This window comes from Stylophora pistillata, chromosome 3, assembly GCF_964205215.1.
Source record: "Stylophora pistillata chromosome 3, jaStyPist1.2, whole genome shotgun sequence".
Lineage (NCBI taxonomy): Eukaryota > Metazoa > Cnidaria > Anthozoa > Scleractinia > Pocilloporidae > Stylophora > Stylophora pistillata.
In genome coordinates, this window is record NC_142521.1 from 28,396,312 (window position 1) to 28,412,160 (window position 15,849).

At 38.1% G+C, this 15,849-nt stretch overlaps 1 protein-coding gene and 1 long non-coding RNA gene across 3 annotated transcripts; one reads left to right on the top strand and one right to left on the bottom strand.

The window, feature by feature from the left end:
• Positions 1–2,190: 2,190 nt before the first annotated feature.
• Positions 2,191–13,751, bottom strand: LOC111336209 (zinc finger CCHC domain-containing protein 24). Of its 2 annotated transcripts, XM_088754023.1 has the most exons (4): positions 13,681–13,751; positions 13,424–13,481; positions 6,921–7,193; positions 2,191–4,258 (listed from the first exon to the last, which is right to left on the bottom strand). In XM_088754023.1, the coding sequence occupies exons 1-4, from the start codon at positions 13,734–13,736 to the stop codon at positions 3,974–3,976; spliced, it is 672 nt and encodes a 223-aa protein (XP_088610149.1). In that variant the 5' UTR covers positions 13,737–13,751; the 3' UTR covers positions 2,191–3,973. The 2 variants fall into 2 exon arrangements, with proteins under 2 accessions (XP_088610149.1, XP_022797995.1); XM_022942260.2 differs by lacking the exons at positions 13,424–13,481; positions 13,681–13,751 and adding an exon at positions 8,425–8,598.
• On the top strand, positions 10,631–12,433 carry LOC148735435 (uncharacterized). Its single transcript, XR_015998933.1, has 2 exons — positions 10,631–10,787; positions 11,180–12,433. It is a non-coding gene; the product is annotated as an uncharacterized LOC148735435 (long non-coding RNA).
• Positions 13,752–15,849: the final 2,098 nt, after the last annotated feature.

Here is a 15,849-nt window from a genome sequence, read left to right on the forward strand (position 1 = left end):
AAACAATGTTGTTAATGGTAACGTAATCTTAGCGTCTTTCCGCCCATATATCAAGAGTAAGAACCAATCAAAATGCGTGTAGGGTCAGCCTATCCTATAGATTTCAAAGGAGACAATAAAAAATAATCCTAGAATAACATATTTATGACATCCATAACTGACGTCTATGTGTCATGCATACATTATAGATAAAGTCATGACTCGCAACTGACCTTCCATCTGTACCATAACTGTAGCCAGGAATCTGACCGGAGAGCAGAAACGCGATAAATTACCCAGACCTCCAACGGCTAAGCCTGTCCCGATTTTGCTCGGCAACTTTTGAGCAACTTTTGGCGGTTCTAGCAAGCTTGAGAATTGTTTGCTTTTCTGAGTAAATTTTTGTGAAAAATAGCTCATATTGAGTGTGGAAGATATATTGATCGCATAAAAAGACTTATTCATGAGAATTTCCAGAATGTTTATCGAATATTGGTAGCCATACGCAGTATCACCCATCATTCCTCGATCCCCCACCTTTTCGTTCCGCTGTTATCGGGGCAACCCAAACATACTCTTGAGTCCAGAAGGCAATCATCAAATGTTCCTCCAATTCCACGTAAACAAATTAAGCTTCATAACGCAAATCTGAAAAGACTGGCATCAATTCAGGATGCGTCAAATTTTTTTACCTTTGATTTCTGCGTCAAAAATAAAGTGGATCGTTGACGATTGAGGATTAATTTTCATTTCCTTCTAGAATTCCACGGACGTTTTTTGGCATATAGAATACAAAAGCGAAATAGTATTATTTGGGCAATGTTGAGATCTATGAGTATCAAACACTATAAAGAAAGTTTGAAGAAGGGGCAAGATTCCCTCTCTTAAACGGATAACTTTACAAATACCCGATATTATTCTCCAATCATAAAAAAAAATTCGTTCCTGTTGTCTCAACAAATTCCGTTTGTTCCGTTTATCTGTCTGAGTTGCTTATTTCAGGGCTTTACCATACCACCTCATTTACGTCAATCTTCTCTATTAGAATAAAGTGTTTCCTTCAACTGGTGATGATTGAAGAAGTGTTAATGTGAAAAATCTTAACATGAATGGTAATTTCCCTTTTAGCCAAGTAAATATGACTTGTGGCACCTTGAAATAACCTTAATTGCAAGAAGGAGGGGAACTGCTGTTTCTCAATCCAAAAAACAGCAGACTTTTGATTTCCTGGCTCAGACTGGTAGAGGAAGATGCCACCTGTACACTTCATTGTCATACTCTTGCCTCGTGACATGTTTTAAAATATCTTCTTCCACAGTCTCAAGTAGTTAGTTGCGACTTTGATACACGTAAGCCACTCAAGCACGCATTGTAGACCTTTTGTGTAGACAAAGTGTGTACGATAATAATCATGACGAGCGAACTGTAGGTTGAGAGAGGGTTCAAGTCAATACTTTGGGAGAATACTTGATGAATTTTAGGGAGAATAAGCAAAAAAAAAAACTACTCGCCCCTACCCTTCCCCCCTCCCCCACTTCATTCGAGTCCACTCAGCAGAGGGGGAAACTGCTGCCAAAAATAAAAACACAAAAGAACAGGCAATAGGGACTTTAAGAAACCACGACTGCACCGCCAAGGAAGACTTCGATTAAAAAATGAATTTCTACTCTTAGTTAGAATTTCAAAAATGGCTGCAGGAGCTTACTGTCTCATACAGCGCCACAGCTCAACTTCAGCATGACGTATAAAGTAGCCTTCGAGTTCCAAATGGAAATTAAAATAATTTGCCGTCGCGGTTTCGGTTCGCAGACGACGCAAATTTTGGTGATTTCACATTGTTGTTTTGCATAGGACGGGTAAGAAATGTACAAAGTTTCAAAACGCACGTGCAGAACTATGCCCTGCCAATTAGAGCTCTTGTTTTTCCACGTCCTCGTTGCCGTCGCCGTCTTGGTTTCTTAAGGTCCCTATTATTTGTCGCCCATAGGAAGGAGGACTTTGCTCTACCTGATCCACCTTATAAGACTATAATATTCTCATGATCCCTCCCTGGGGCATTAATAGGCAATCAATTTTCTAAAGTCCCCCCTCCCCCCTTTATACTCTGATAGCCACGACTGATCTCCTCTCCGTTCCCCCTGATAACCATGTGATTCCCTTAAAATCCTACCCCCCTTAATAATGTATTTCACACGAATAATAACTACAACCTTGTTGACGAAAGTTCCCACAAGTTTATTAAAAAGTTTTTCCACCAAATAACATAATATTTTCTCACTTGCTTTTTTTTGGTCTAAATTGTGCCTCGTCATTGACAAAATAAGCAAATAGCACTAAAGTCTTCCCAGTAACACTAGCGTACGTAATAATTGACAATATATCTCCCAGTTTCTCTATATGATCTCCTCTATCAAAACATGGTGATTCTACACTAGAACGTGTATAGTTTTCTTTCATTAAAAACTTAATCAGAACGCTTTCAAATGACCTTTAAGTATATTGTAAAGATTTAATAAGAAACATTTCCGAAACTTCCTCGCTTTTTTGTTTGAAATATTGGTCAATCAAGCGTGAGTTAGGAAGCAATTGATGATTACTCCGCCTCTTTGTACGTTTAACTCGAGAATTTTAACTTGTAATGCATGTTTTCCTGCGCTTTAGAAAAAAGCGCTTTCTGATAAAGTATTGTAAAACCGATACAAAGTTATCACAATGGCCAGTCAAAAGAAACTTTAGAAACTGTTTTTAAAAGCCAACGAGAATTCAAATTAAAAACAACAAAATTCTCAAAGCGCGGGAATTAAAACGCGGGTGGCCATGTCGTTAGTTTTTCTCCCGATTGGTCGAGAGGATGTCGCTGCTCTTCAGAACCAATCAGAGAGCGAAGCAAAGACGAACCATTGAAGTCCGGGATTATTTTCTACACTAAATTGAAACATGCCCCCATGGAAAATCATTCGAAAGTCGTTCTGCATTTCATACTCCTAAACGCAAACAAAACCTTGAACTAAGGTTAACTTATGCATACTCAGCATAAAAGCCAATGATATCTTTTGAGAGAAATACAAGAACAATCTTGGAAGAAAACATGGTATCCTGTATGAACGATTACTTACAATCACAGCAATATTAACAAAAACACTCAAAACTTACGACAAATAATTATTTTTTTTTTGTAGAAATATTACTCCCTCTGTGCAAATGCATTAAATGAATACAACTCTAGTTTTCCAAACCTTTCACTTTTCTGAAAATTAATTTCTGAGTAGCTGAGTATAACTTCGCTGAATAGTTTTCATCCATTATTCTTTACTTCGAATTTAAAAAAGCATTTTGTTCTGTGGATAGGCTATATACCAAAATTCAAATTAACTTGAAGTTTCTTAGTATTGAGAAAACAAAGACTAGATTTCGTGTTTGATTGGAACATGTTAAACATTCAATCTCCAGAAAAGAAAACTGTAAATCTGACGCGTCATAAAGTAGAATAGTTAATAGAATTGATTTTTTTCTTGTTTAACAATTTTCCTTATTCAAATACTGTATTCTCACGACATAATACAAAATTCTTAGCGACCATAAAATAAATGTGTGTAAAAAGCGCTATGGAGAAAGACTTTGTACCAGTTAAAACCACGCTAGCGACATAATTTACAATGATTTAGATAAGTTAAAGAGAGGGTTTCATTTACTGGCAGTTTGGTCTCCCTCAAGGAGAGTCGATATCCACAATATTTTCAAAATTATATAACGATGTGTATGATTCTAATGAAAACAGAGAGAACGCATCAAATGATGCATTACGCTCGGTTCCCCAGAAGTAATCCCAGCTACATAGCAGCTGCCAATGTGGTCTTCACAGAAGGCTATCTACAAAAGCAATCAAAATCATTCGATTTCAAAATACTCCCTACCCCCACCCTGGAGTAATCCAAAATTTTCGGGTCTGCCAGGATGCCCTGAACTTAAGCACCATTTTGAGGGTCTAATTTGTTTAACTTTGTTGAGCACGGCGACAATAGTAACCAAGGCCCTTGCATTTTTCACAGAGATCTTGAGGATGTTCCTTGGTCTGATCGGATACGTCGAGGCCGTCGGGCTTGTCCAGCGGTCTTTGCTTATGAGGATACACGTTTATGTAACACTTAATGCACTGTTGCCCAGTATTTGCCCAGCTGTTGCCGCTCATCCACTTTCGCTTGCACAGGGGGCATTTGAATTCTCCGAAACATCGTTTCTTCCCTTGGTATGGAGTGAGGCCCTCGCCTTTTGGTCTGGCCTGGAATTTTTGAAAAAAACAGTTATGAAAAATTAAGCCAAGACGTAAAATGAGATAGTTGACGCTTATCTGAAAACTGTAAAAAGTTGTGCTCCATTACACATCACATCTATTCGCAACTTAACATGTTGTGAATTAATTTAAAATCATCTTCTGTACAAACATGTACAATCTGATTTAGTAACAGTTTCCTCGCTGCTTTCGGGGTTACCGAGAACAAAATCAGTGATCAATCACATTAAAGGAAATGAAAAATGATTTTAAACAAAATTCATTTATGCCGATAAGAGCGACAAACCCAGGCAAATATTATGACAGACAATACAGATGGAATTCATCCTATTATTTCCTTTTTGGCTTGTATCTGATTTCCTTCAGAAGCATAAACAATTTTTGAACAAATAAATGTCTGGAAAATTATCCTTCATTTTTCCAAGTGTTACAGATTATATTGTCTCCAAACGCCTTCTCCTTAATAAATACAGAAAGTTATAAAATCTTAAATCACGAAAGCAAAATAAAACGAGCGTAATATCCACAAACACAATGTCTTTGAAGTTGGAATTTTGAAACGCTTGTTTTATTTTCACTTTTGTTTTGTTAGATGTAATATATTGCAAAACACCAGTCAAATATTGTACGTCTCCAGGTGTAGGAAAAGTCGAGACTTGTGCAACAACGATGAAATTTATCTAAGACTTAAAGACTTGGTATATGTAATTTGTGAATGATAACAACACGAAATAATCAGTTTGTTGGTTCTTTGTTTGAAACGTCAGAAAAGTCAGTGTACGAACAAAACATCCAGAACTGTATTGAAAAACTTGATGTGCTGGTTCTTAAACAAAGTTTAGCCATTGTTTAAAAAAAACGCGTTCTAAACTATCTTGAATTGAGCAGAATTTTTTTATCTGATACAACCCATAAAAATTAATTATATATCGATAATGTTGATTGAAGTTTGAGAACTTCAGAGTAAAACCGACACAGATCTCACTTCAAGTCTGGGTTTCTAACAAACTCGAGCAAGTTTTCTACGAAGATATGATCTTCACCTAAAAAGAACAATGTATTTTAACTAAACTAAACCAAAAAGAGAAATTCTTCCATCCATCCAAAAGGAATAACTCTAATATCAACTTCGCTAGTAGAGACAAAGCAAGGCTCGACCTCCAAAAGCCTTGTGGAGGTGAGAATAAAACAATGACTTCACGAAAACGCAACGGAAATCGTTATTTATCCAAACGCAGTTATCTTAAGGAGAAGCCACACAGATACACATGGTTTTTTCAACTTCAAGCTGAGAAAGCCACAAGAAACCAGATAAAACAAAGTATTTTGATAAGTGCAACGTCATACGTGCAGGAAAAGGAAATATGCATTGTTGCATTTCACAGCAGTCGAATCTATTTTAACAGCCTAACAGAAGTGCTCAAAGCTGCGAAGTCATAGAGACTTGGACGTATCAAACTTCGGAAAGCGTTGAAATTTTCTCAGAAACTGCGTCAGAAATGCTTCATCATTTTGGTAGCCACTGGGTTTGTTTACAAAAATAACTAGGGCTGAACTCGGCGAATAATCTGAACCAGCCACTGACTCTTCTGAGAAACGTACCGCTATGATTTTACAAACTCCATAACACTGCTTTTAGTGTGCTTTGAAAAGGATGCGAAAAAATAATTGAAAACAAACATTCAACGACTCGTTCCAAAGGTTAAATGAAGACATTCAGCCATTTCTAGGAATGGACAGGTCAAGTTGAAAAGGGATCTTTCAGAAAAGGTATGCATTTCATCTTCCATTGACGAAGTTGGAGTTTATAACAACAACTCCAAACTGCCACCCAAGACGTAAAAGAAAAGCCTTTGCTCTCCAAACATTTTAAACTAATAAAACACACTTATGTCAGGCCTAAAAGATTGAAAAATACTTGAGACGAGATCGTTCAAAAGAGAACCATTCAAAATACATGTGATGTCGCCGGCTAAACTCTAACAATGTAGAGTTTGACAGCAACTTGATATGATTTAAAATTTGCCCTGAAATATCTTAATCGGCTAATAGAGAAGAACTTCTGTTGTTTTAGTATGTCAGGCTGAGTTTTGAAATGAGAAACATATTGTTTTTACAATGGATTACACAGAAATAAAGTCTGTTAATGTGAAGTGAGGTTTGGCGACAGTGAAGTTGACACTGGTTGCATTTCAACACACTCGTCATACTTTTTGACCCAAATTTCTTGTAAATCAAAACTTCTCAGAAACTTATGAAAATTGTAAGATAAAGCAACTCGTAAGTAAGCACAATGTTGCAAGATTGGAATGCAAGAAATACAGAGACTTCAAAACATTACATATTTTCCGGCAGAATACACGTTATGATGCGAGTAACTGGCGAAAGGAGATGGTAACTTGAGAAATCTTCCAAGTCTTAGAACGACTATTTATAGTTAACATACTATAAAAGATAGAGAAATATATAAGCTTATTCAACGCTTTGTCTGATCCGGAAACTCAGTGCATTCTGAAAGCAAACGGCCACCAGGGCAAACACAGAACTTAAGACAAAAGTTGATTTGTTGACAAAAAATGTCTGCCCGAATGTTCTAATTTTCGATTATTTACAAAAGCGTACGTAAAAATTAAATTGAAAATTTACCAACCTGGGGACAATCTTTGATATAATGGCCCTTGCAGAAGCAAAGGTGGCATAAATATCCCTCTGGTGGTCGTTTTGGTCTCTTCTTTTGCCTCTGAAGGAGAAGTGTGTTCTGTAAGCTCACAGCAAGACTTGATATCTCATCTTCGTCGTCTAAAGACCAAGCTTGTTGCTCGTCGATATACAAAGGGGAGTCAAGATCGTCCAGATGCTGATAGAAATCCGCGGACAATATGTCTAAGTCATAGTCTTCAACCTTGGCTGATTTGTAGAAATTCTGGAAACGAAAAAACGTGATATTTGCTTAAGGAGATCTACAAGCACAAATATTTCCGGTGAAACGGGACGTGAAAAACCTCTTTATGAAAAGTAGTGGGTTCGCAAATCAAATAATAGCAGAACGCGGGAATTAGGGCGATATGGCAGAACCGCCCAGACAAGAGCAGCCATGAATTTCCGTGATTTAAAATGGTTTCTCACGCAAGATAAAAAATAAAGTGTTTGACATTAACAACAGGCATAGCCTTAAAATTGGCCCCCAGCGTAATTTCATCCATCAACTTTTTTTTATCGATGCGTTTAGGAGCTATTCTTAGACTGATTTGTTCAGGCTGCAACAAGTGTTGGCGACTGCGACGGGACGGTTTGCCTGAAGGAACTGGCAACAGCTAAGTGATTTTGTCGGCATTTCACATGCCTTTAAAAGAACAAGACCGCTGTGTCTGTCTGCGGGTAAGATAAACCACGTGACGTTCAATGACAGTTGTACGCAGAATTGTACAAAGCTAAAGGGCACGGTATTCAAAAAATTTTACTTAAAAGTAAACCGAGCCGAAGGCGTCTAGAGAATTAATTCTAAGTACTCTTGATTGTAATGAAACTTTGAACCGAAATTATTTTGTGAAAAGTAATTTGGAGTGTACGTTAGTGTCATTACGTGTATGAAAACAGTGAAATGACAATCTTAACACTGAGAATCTGACAAGATCTTTATTATGATTTCCATCTGATGTGTATGGGTATTCATAGAAAAATAGGCAGAAGGCATGGAGGTCGAAGGGGGTCAAAATCATTTCACGAAACGCACTCAGACAGTGAGATCTGAAATCAATCACTTACAAACTACGAGGCTCGTTGTTCGATTGTTAATTGTAATAAAACGAAAAAACCGCAACCTCGGAAAAGGAATGCGCGTAGGAATCAACGAGCTATTTTACAAAGCGTAGTTTAGTTCATTAGCTGAAGTTCAAGAGCATCTGGCGAATGAAGACTTTTATGCCGACAGACCGTGGTGTAATGAAATGATGAGTCATATCGCATAAAATCTACAGGGTGTTTTAAAGATCAAAGCGAGCATACACCCCATGTTCACGTCTGAATTAAGCTTTGTTTATACGCCAACGCAATCTAACCATAGCTTAACTAGAGAGGATTGTTTAAAAGTTAAGTTCAGCAATGGTTGTCGAACAGAAGGTACTTACGAATCAAACGGTAAATGGTAAGCTTACCTTTTCATTTTCGACGTTCGTGAGAAAGTAGTTTTGAAAGCTACTGGTTGGATGTGAAAAGAAAGAGGACGAGAGAAGAGTCGACATTCTCGGCGAATTCTTCTTCGGGACAGAAAGATCATTTACGCAATTGCAATAGCGGTTCGTGCAGTTAGACTGTGAAATAATTTGCCTGACTTTTATACCCGATCGATTGGGTTCCCCTGAGGCGGCACTTCCGGTAACCTCAGCCAATGAATTGGAGTGTTGTCTGTTTGAGATGTCATCAACGCGCGCGCTAACTTACAGCAACAGACACCAAACAGGGCGCTGTGAGCCCTCAGCTGGAATTTCATAGCACAAGCGCAACAAACAAAAAGAACCACACAACCACAAATAAAACACTTCGCTGTAAAAGCCCAACGGAAATCCCACAAAAGTTGTTTTCAAAAGACCCTCCGGAGGCCCAAAGTTTTCAGCGCGAACATTCCATGAGGGGAGTCCATTTCAATTTTTGTTGATCTCGTTTGAAAGTCGTTAATTGAATTAAAATCTGATAAATTTAACAGATCGTATATTCAATTGGGGTATGTCACGTTTCATTTGACTCATGCTTTTGATGAATTGTTCGCCATTTATTTTCTACGTCTAGTCATAGGCAATTATTTGTGTTGCAAGTTTGACATGCGATATTGGTATTCTTGCAAGTAAACTCAGGACAAAACAATTTTATTCTCATAGCAGTGGGGGATAAACTCAATCGGCTCTTGCAAGATTCTCACTTTATCGCAGAATTAACAGAGGCAATTTAACTGGAAGAGGAAGAAACAAAAAGTACTTGTTTTAATAATTTCCTTCCTAAGCATTACGGAAGAAGCTTTGTTTACTTTGCAAGAACTCTTGCTGTTTTAAGAAAACATAATTTGCATGCAAAATTTCAATGGCCGGTACACTTTTTTTTATGATTAGTCTGGCTAGGCTCCTCAAATTGCACATATTTAGACAGACAGTTCAAAACAAAAATCTCCCTAGCACAGCCCTCCAAATCGACGTAACCACAGTAGTTTGAAATTGCAATCGCTTGCCTTTAAAAAGCGCGCGATTTGCGCTAACGTTACATACTGACAACCTGAATTCGCTCGTTTTGAAACTTTTAGATTATGAATGATCTCGGAGAAAGCGGGACAATTCGGCTATCGAAAAAACACTGCTTATAACACAGCTTTCGCGGAAATGGGCTTCGCATGGGTCCAGTATCCTTCGAAAATACATCTCTGTTATCAGTCAAAACTGCGGCTTTTCTTGGCTAAACAAATCTTTTCCGCTATTGAATACGGCCAGAAACACAAGATTGCTTAGCATGCACTGTAATAGGGGTAAAACATTTCTTCAATCTTCAAATCCTCGTCAGTTTTATACACGATACAAAAGGAAAAGAAACTTTCAGGTTTTATTCTGTTTTTATAGATTCCCCTTTTTTCATAGTCAATGCTATTGGCGACCCCGTTTTGGTTCTACGCAAACCGCAGAACCATATGAATTTTCAGTCATTCATTTTCCAATTAAAAACCTGTCTGCCTGGTTTTAGTTTCGATTTGAATCTTATGCCACTCTTGCCGACGCCAGCGAAGATCCCCGCGGGGTGGTAGCGAAAGTCTGTTTTGTCACGTGCGTTATTTTTAGAGCGTAAGTTTGAGGTGTATTCAGTTTAAAATGGCTTGACCCAGTGCCAAGGAACACCCAACCAGAATGAATTACACGATACAATCCCGGAAATTCCCGGAAATTTTTAAACCATGTGATTCTTGTAGTACTTAGAAACATTCATCGGCTTTTTGAGTAAAGCACACAAGATTATCTGGCCTAAGACAAATGTTTTCCGCTATTGAGAGGTTATTCAAACATTAAAAGGAGTTAGCTTTGATTGGCAGAGAATGCCGTTTGGATATACTGAAGAAAAACAAAAAATAAAGATTATCATCTGGAAAATAATAACATGAACATAGGGTCTTTGATGGAATCAATAGCAGCGTTTACAATTGATGATGCCTTGTTGCCGTCGAGCTAAGAGTTTCGTCCCCTTGCCACTTTCAACGAAACGAGAATACCTGGAAACAGTTTCATGGCTACAACCATGAAGTCTTAAAATTCCGAGACCCTCAAAGTCACTTATTTCGCCTGAGTTTTTCGCAGAAAAATTGATTTTTTTTTTTTTTTTTTTAGGACCCTCAGGGATATTTACTGGCCCTTTGCTACCAATACTTCCGGAACAAAAACTTGGAACCAAGGCCAAGAGCAAAAACATTTTTCATTTTTTTCCTTTTGGGTTTAACAGATGTTAAATTAGTTCCTTCGTTCGCCACCAAAGTAAATAACCTCGCAAGGTAGGTTTTGAATAGAAAGGAATTTGTTTGCTCTCAGAGAATTCATATTAAAAGCCAAAATACCCAAGAATAATGCCGATTTGCAAGAGAAATAAAAAATTGCATTAATGAGGATTTTTAGCATTCGTATCCCAGGAGGTAGATCTCAGGAACGGTGAACTTACAAACCAGTGATCATTTCGAAAATTCTGCCGAAGCACCAGTGGGAGAACTTATGCTTGGTTTTAATCCTAAAGCCCAGAACTCTTTGATGACCCTAAAAACCTTGACTTTTATAATGCCATTTGCGACATATTTCGAAAAAAAGACTCAAATTTGGCTCAGAAATGATTTTCCAAAGGTCAAGATGTACTTAACCTTGACCTTGAGATTTTTTTTTTTTAATTTTACAGAAAAACATCTGAGGTAGCTCATACAATTTGTGGTTACTAAAACATATAGCCGCGGAAATCTATCCCGTACAAAGAATAATAGCTGACAAGAAGACACAACTGAGTTGCAACACTGATTTTTTAATTCCTTATTTTTTCCTATGATTTTTGACCGCGCACTGTTCAAACAATTTATTGACTAGTTTATGGCAGCCATGCAAAATATTGTTTATCCTGCTTAAGCATTGGCAAGTCTGTTTCTTATTTAAGTCTCCCCCTTCCAAGCGGTGGTTTTCGTTTGCAAAAGATGAAAGTTGATGTTCATTTAAACTTGCTGATATGGATACGGATGGTCGGACGCGTGTTTAGCCTTGAACTGAGCCTGCAAATAATTTGCCGCCTAATCAAATTAGGAATAATTAAAAACTTTCCATCTTATATATTAACCACTGCTTTCGCGCCATGCATATACCTGTTTTTTTTTTGTTTGTTTGTTTGTTTGTTTTTTTTATCCGCCACATGCATTAATCAAAGCACTATCAACGATTCATATTGTCGTTGTTATTACATTTTGACGCTAAAGTAATATGTGTACGCTCCTTCTGTCACTGTGATGTGGTCACGATCTGAAAAGTGGTTAGGGGTCGGGATAGGACGGATTTCCTGCGATGTTCAACATCTTACCCAGCAGCTGAAATCGTTTAATGATCTATGTTTGCGTTAAACTGATAGGCTTTAATACACAATTTCATTATAGAGATGGGAAAGGGACTGTACAATATGCTCCAGATGGCTATTTTAGGAAGAAGGTTTATTCCAAGGGGACTCCAAAACCCTTTGGTTAAACCAGACCATATCTAGAGACCCCCAGCCTCGCCCACAATTGTGATCTATCAAAAATCTATTGCCATCATAGATAGCCTCAGAAAGTTGTCTCAAAAAAATTAGTTTTAAAGGTTAAACAGAAGGAATGGTTGTCAGAAACCTTATATAAATAACCTTTGCCAGTTCTATGAATTAACAAACTTATATATCTTTCGAGACTAAAGTGATTATAAACCATACCTGAAACCACGAATCATTTTTCTTTCCTGAAATAATCCGTCGTCAGATCGCATTGACGCGAGTCAGTGGAAATTAATGGAAAAAATATATATCCCAAGCGTCGCGTGAACTCTGATGAGCGAAGCGCACGTAAGGCCAACTTTTTACGTGGTTAATTCAATCAAATCGCACGATAGATTACATTAGGAAAGAGAAATTGCTTTAGTCAAACAGAAGCTTTTCTACAAATAAAAAAAAAAAAGTCAAAATGCGAGCTGCCATTCAAGCGCAGAGAGCGATCGTGTGTAGATATTCCGCAGAGTTTTCAAAACGCCAAAGGCAAAGAAGCGGTGTTTTATGTCTACTTGAGTGTGAGCCAAATCTGTCAAATCTGATCAGTCGCGTAAACAGTGACTCGGCAAATCTATTTTTAACCAATGCCATCCCTATGAGATTTTTCGTTTCTCAGGAGAAATTAAAGAGGAAAAAAAGAATTATTTGGGAGAGAGTGAGTGAAAACAAAAGTCTGGATATGTGCACTCCTTAGCTTTTTGTCTTCCTAACCAAAGGCATCTGTCAAATCTCGATTTCTCGAACCCTCGGTTTCTCGAATCTCCCGATTTCTCGAACCAGACCTTGTTTCCCTTGGATTTGCTTCACTTGTAATTTCACCCCCGATTTCTCGAACCAATTTGCGTTTCCCCTGGAGGTTCGAGAAATGGGGATTCCACTGTAAACAATTCTTATTCAAAAGAAAGTCTTTATTATCAGCCTTTAAAATTATTAAGAAGGTGAACTTGGTCAAGAGTTAAATTCTCTTTTTCAACTTTTGCCAAAAGATGGGTCGGTACGGGATTACACGAAACATTTTATGGAATCTGCCCAAAGCGTACTGCGTTCTACCACATAATTCGGGTATTTCTCTATCCCTCTGCAACATGTTAATTTAAAGACAAGTTTAAATGAAGTAATCAAGTAACTAACGTGGACGCATTTAAGTTACCTACATTTCTGTTTACTCGCGGAAAGGAGCATCTCACAGTACATTGTTCTCATTTTTGAACAACAAAACTCACAAAACAAGTTTTGCTTTAATTTTACAAATTATCTCCCTAACTTTGGCCCATGGAGAAAAACACAACAACAACAACAACTTCGTTCAGGGTATGATGTGCGTCAGAGACTTTCTGTATTGCACGAAATACTGAACGGCGTTCCTACCTCAGTGGGTACAGTGGCTCCTGTCCGGGGAATGGAAGGGAACAGTGTCGACATCTTCCTGAAAGCAGTCCAAGGTTATCGAATTTATTACGTGTCGTTATCTGTGAACCATTAATACGCAATGACAAACATTCAGGACAGATCAAGATGCCCTCATTAAGCCCAGAAAGATCTCCGTTTCCGATCATTGCCATCTCCGGTTCCTCTAAATAACTGGATTTAACCACGAATTATAAACAAACTAATTGTCCACTTACCTATCATGGACCATATTTCTTCCAAATCGCTTGTCAGAGAACTCACTCAGGCCCATATCTACACACCAGAACAGGGCAGTGTTCATTGCTCGCGAAATGACAGTATTACTGGGTTTGTGTCTTTGTGAACATCACACGTACGAACTAACAATCTGTTATTTTTAGGAAGTACTTAAAGCAATTAAAAATGCTAACAGTCAGATCATGATACAGCAAACATTATTTTTCAATGTATCTCCTCGCGTGACGCAAGTAAAATCAGGGCGATATCCGTTTGTACCTCCCAAGAGATATCTGCCCCGCGTTCAAACTTCTTGCGCAGTTCCGACCACCTGGACATTTTAACGGTTAGTTATTTGACGGAAATCTTGACAACTTCTTCAACTCCACCTTGGCCGAGAACAAATAATTTTGCAGCTCCAAGAGGGTCGCAGTTTTAAACGTCATTTTTGTCCATGGAAAGGATGAAATGTGCAAGGATTTTCATAGACTTATTGAAGCAGGCAAAACATTTTCCCTACTCAGCTCGCGAGTGTACTCCATTTCTTAAAAGTTCACTACTCTGGTTTCGCGAAAAGTGAATTTTGGGATGGAGCGAGAAGAGTGCTTGAGTTTTCTACTCCCCACCACAATCTTGTCATTTCTTATGCTGTAGTAAGAAAAGATAGCCAAAGAATGGCATTTAGTACTCAATGTGATAAAATAGTTGTAACGAAAAAGGGAATTTGATGTCTATGCTTCTGAAACACGGTACAAAAGATAAAATTAATTAACGTATTTGTGCACGATCCTCGCAGTAAAGAACACTATTTAAGCAATAATGAAAATCAGACGTGAAAAAATTCAGGCCTGTACTGGATTCGAACCACTGACCGTTGTGTTTAAAATTAATTGAATAACACGATTTAAATGTCTTTGACTGTCTTTCGCCTTTCCTCGTTTTCTAGATTAGTCTGACGTATTTACACAAGATTACATTGGCTCAGTTTTTACCAGAAGCGGTCTAAATCTCCATGATCTTTCCCCTTTCACCAGATTTTTCAAGAGTACATGTGCGATATGCCGGCTTGGCATGGCTTAATCGTTTAGTTCACCGACCTGGTGACCGAGTAATCCGGATTCAATCTCGGGTTGGGGTCACTGTGTCGAGTTTTCAGCGGTAAAACAAAGTCGACACTTCAAGTGTACCCTGTGCCCCATCTTAGGCCTCTCCCTTCACAGCAATGCTGTTTATCTATTTGACAAATATATCCAATTTTGCGGTATCTGTTCTATATTTAAGCAAACCACGACGGCGACGGCAACGAGAACGTAGAAAAACAATAGATCTAATAGGCAGAACAATAGCCCAGCACGTGCGTTTTAAAACTGTGTACATTTCTTATCCGTCCTTTGCAAAACAACAACGTGAAATCACCAAAATTTGCGTCGTCTGTGAATCGAAACCGCGGCGGCAAATTATTTTAATTTACATGTGGAACTCAACGCTACTTTTACGCGTTATGTTGAGTTTGAGGTCTGGCGCCCTATGAGACGGAAAACACATGCAGCCATTTTCGAAATTCTAGCTAAAAGTAGAAACTCATTTTTTAATCAACGTTTTCCGTGGTGTTGCCGTCGTGACTGCTTAAGTTCCCTATTAATCGTGGACACTTCGATCTCTGTGAATGAATTTTTGATCTACCAAAGTACAGACACCCGGTCAAAATCACTGACCCTCCCTACTCTTATTTCAACTTTTACATTCTCTACACTGATCTCCTCACATTTCCTGATAATGACAAGAAAAAATATTTTTGACAGTCTGGGGATTCTTAAATTGGTGATCATATCCTTTATTCTCGTGCCTTAGATCATTTGATCCTAGGGTGAAAGCATAAGCTAGAAGCTCTTAGGGGCTGATGGGGTACAGAGAAGTTGTTTTCTTTGTTCTATCTGTATTACACACAGCCTTGAAATTGTTTGCGACTCTCTTCTGCATTCAGTGAAGGTATTGAAAAAAAGGTAGACAGGAACTGTTAAATGGTCGCAAAGTTAAGGTGGCTCTAAGCCCACATGAAAAAGAAGTCAAGCTTCTATTGATTTACAAATAAAAAAATACTTAAATTGCACATGGAAATGTGATGGTCACCGTAATGCGTAACAGAAAAAGCTCCTAAAACAATTATT

What these genes read in the sequence shown, in the direction of transcription:
- LOC111336209 (XM_088754023.1), bottom strand. Translation starts at nt 13,736, where the DNA reads ATGGGCCTGAGTGAGTTCTCTGACAAGCGATTTGGAAGAAATATGGTC. An exon ending in AGAAATATGGTCCATGATAG is followed by an intron (nt 13,482 to 13,680) that starts GTAAGTGGACAA and finishes GACTGCTTTCAG; the next exon opens with GAAGATGTCGACACTGTTCC. An exon ending in ATATCAAAGATTGTCCCCAG is followed by an intron (nt 4,259 to 6,920) that starts GTTGGTAAATTT and finishes CAAAAATTCCAG; the next exon opens with GCCAGACCAAAAGGCGAGGG.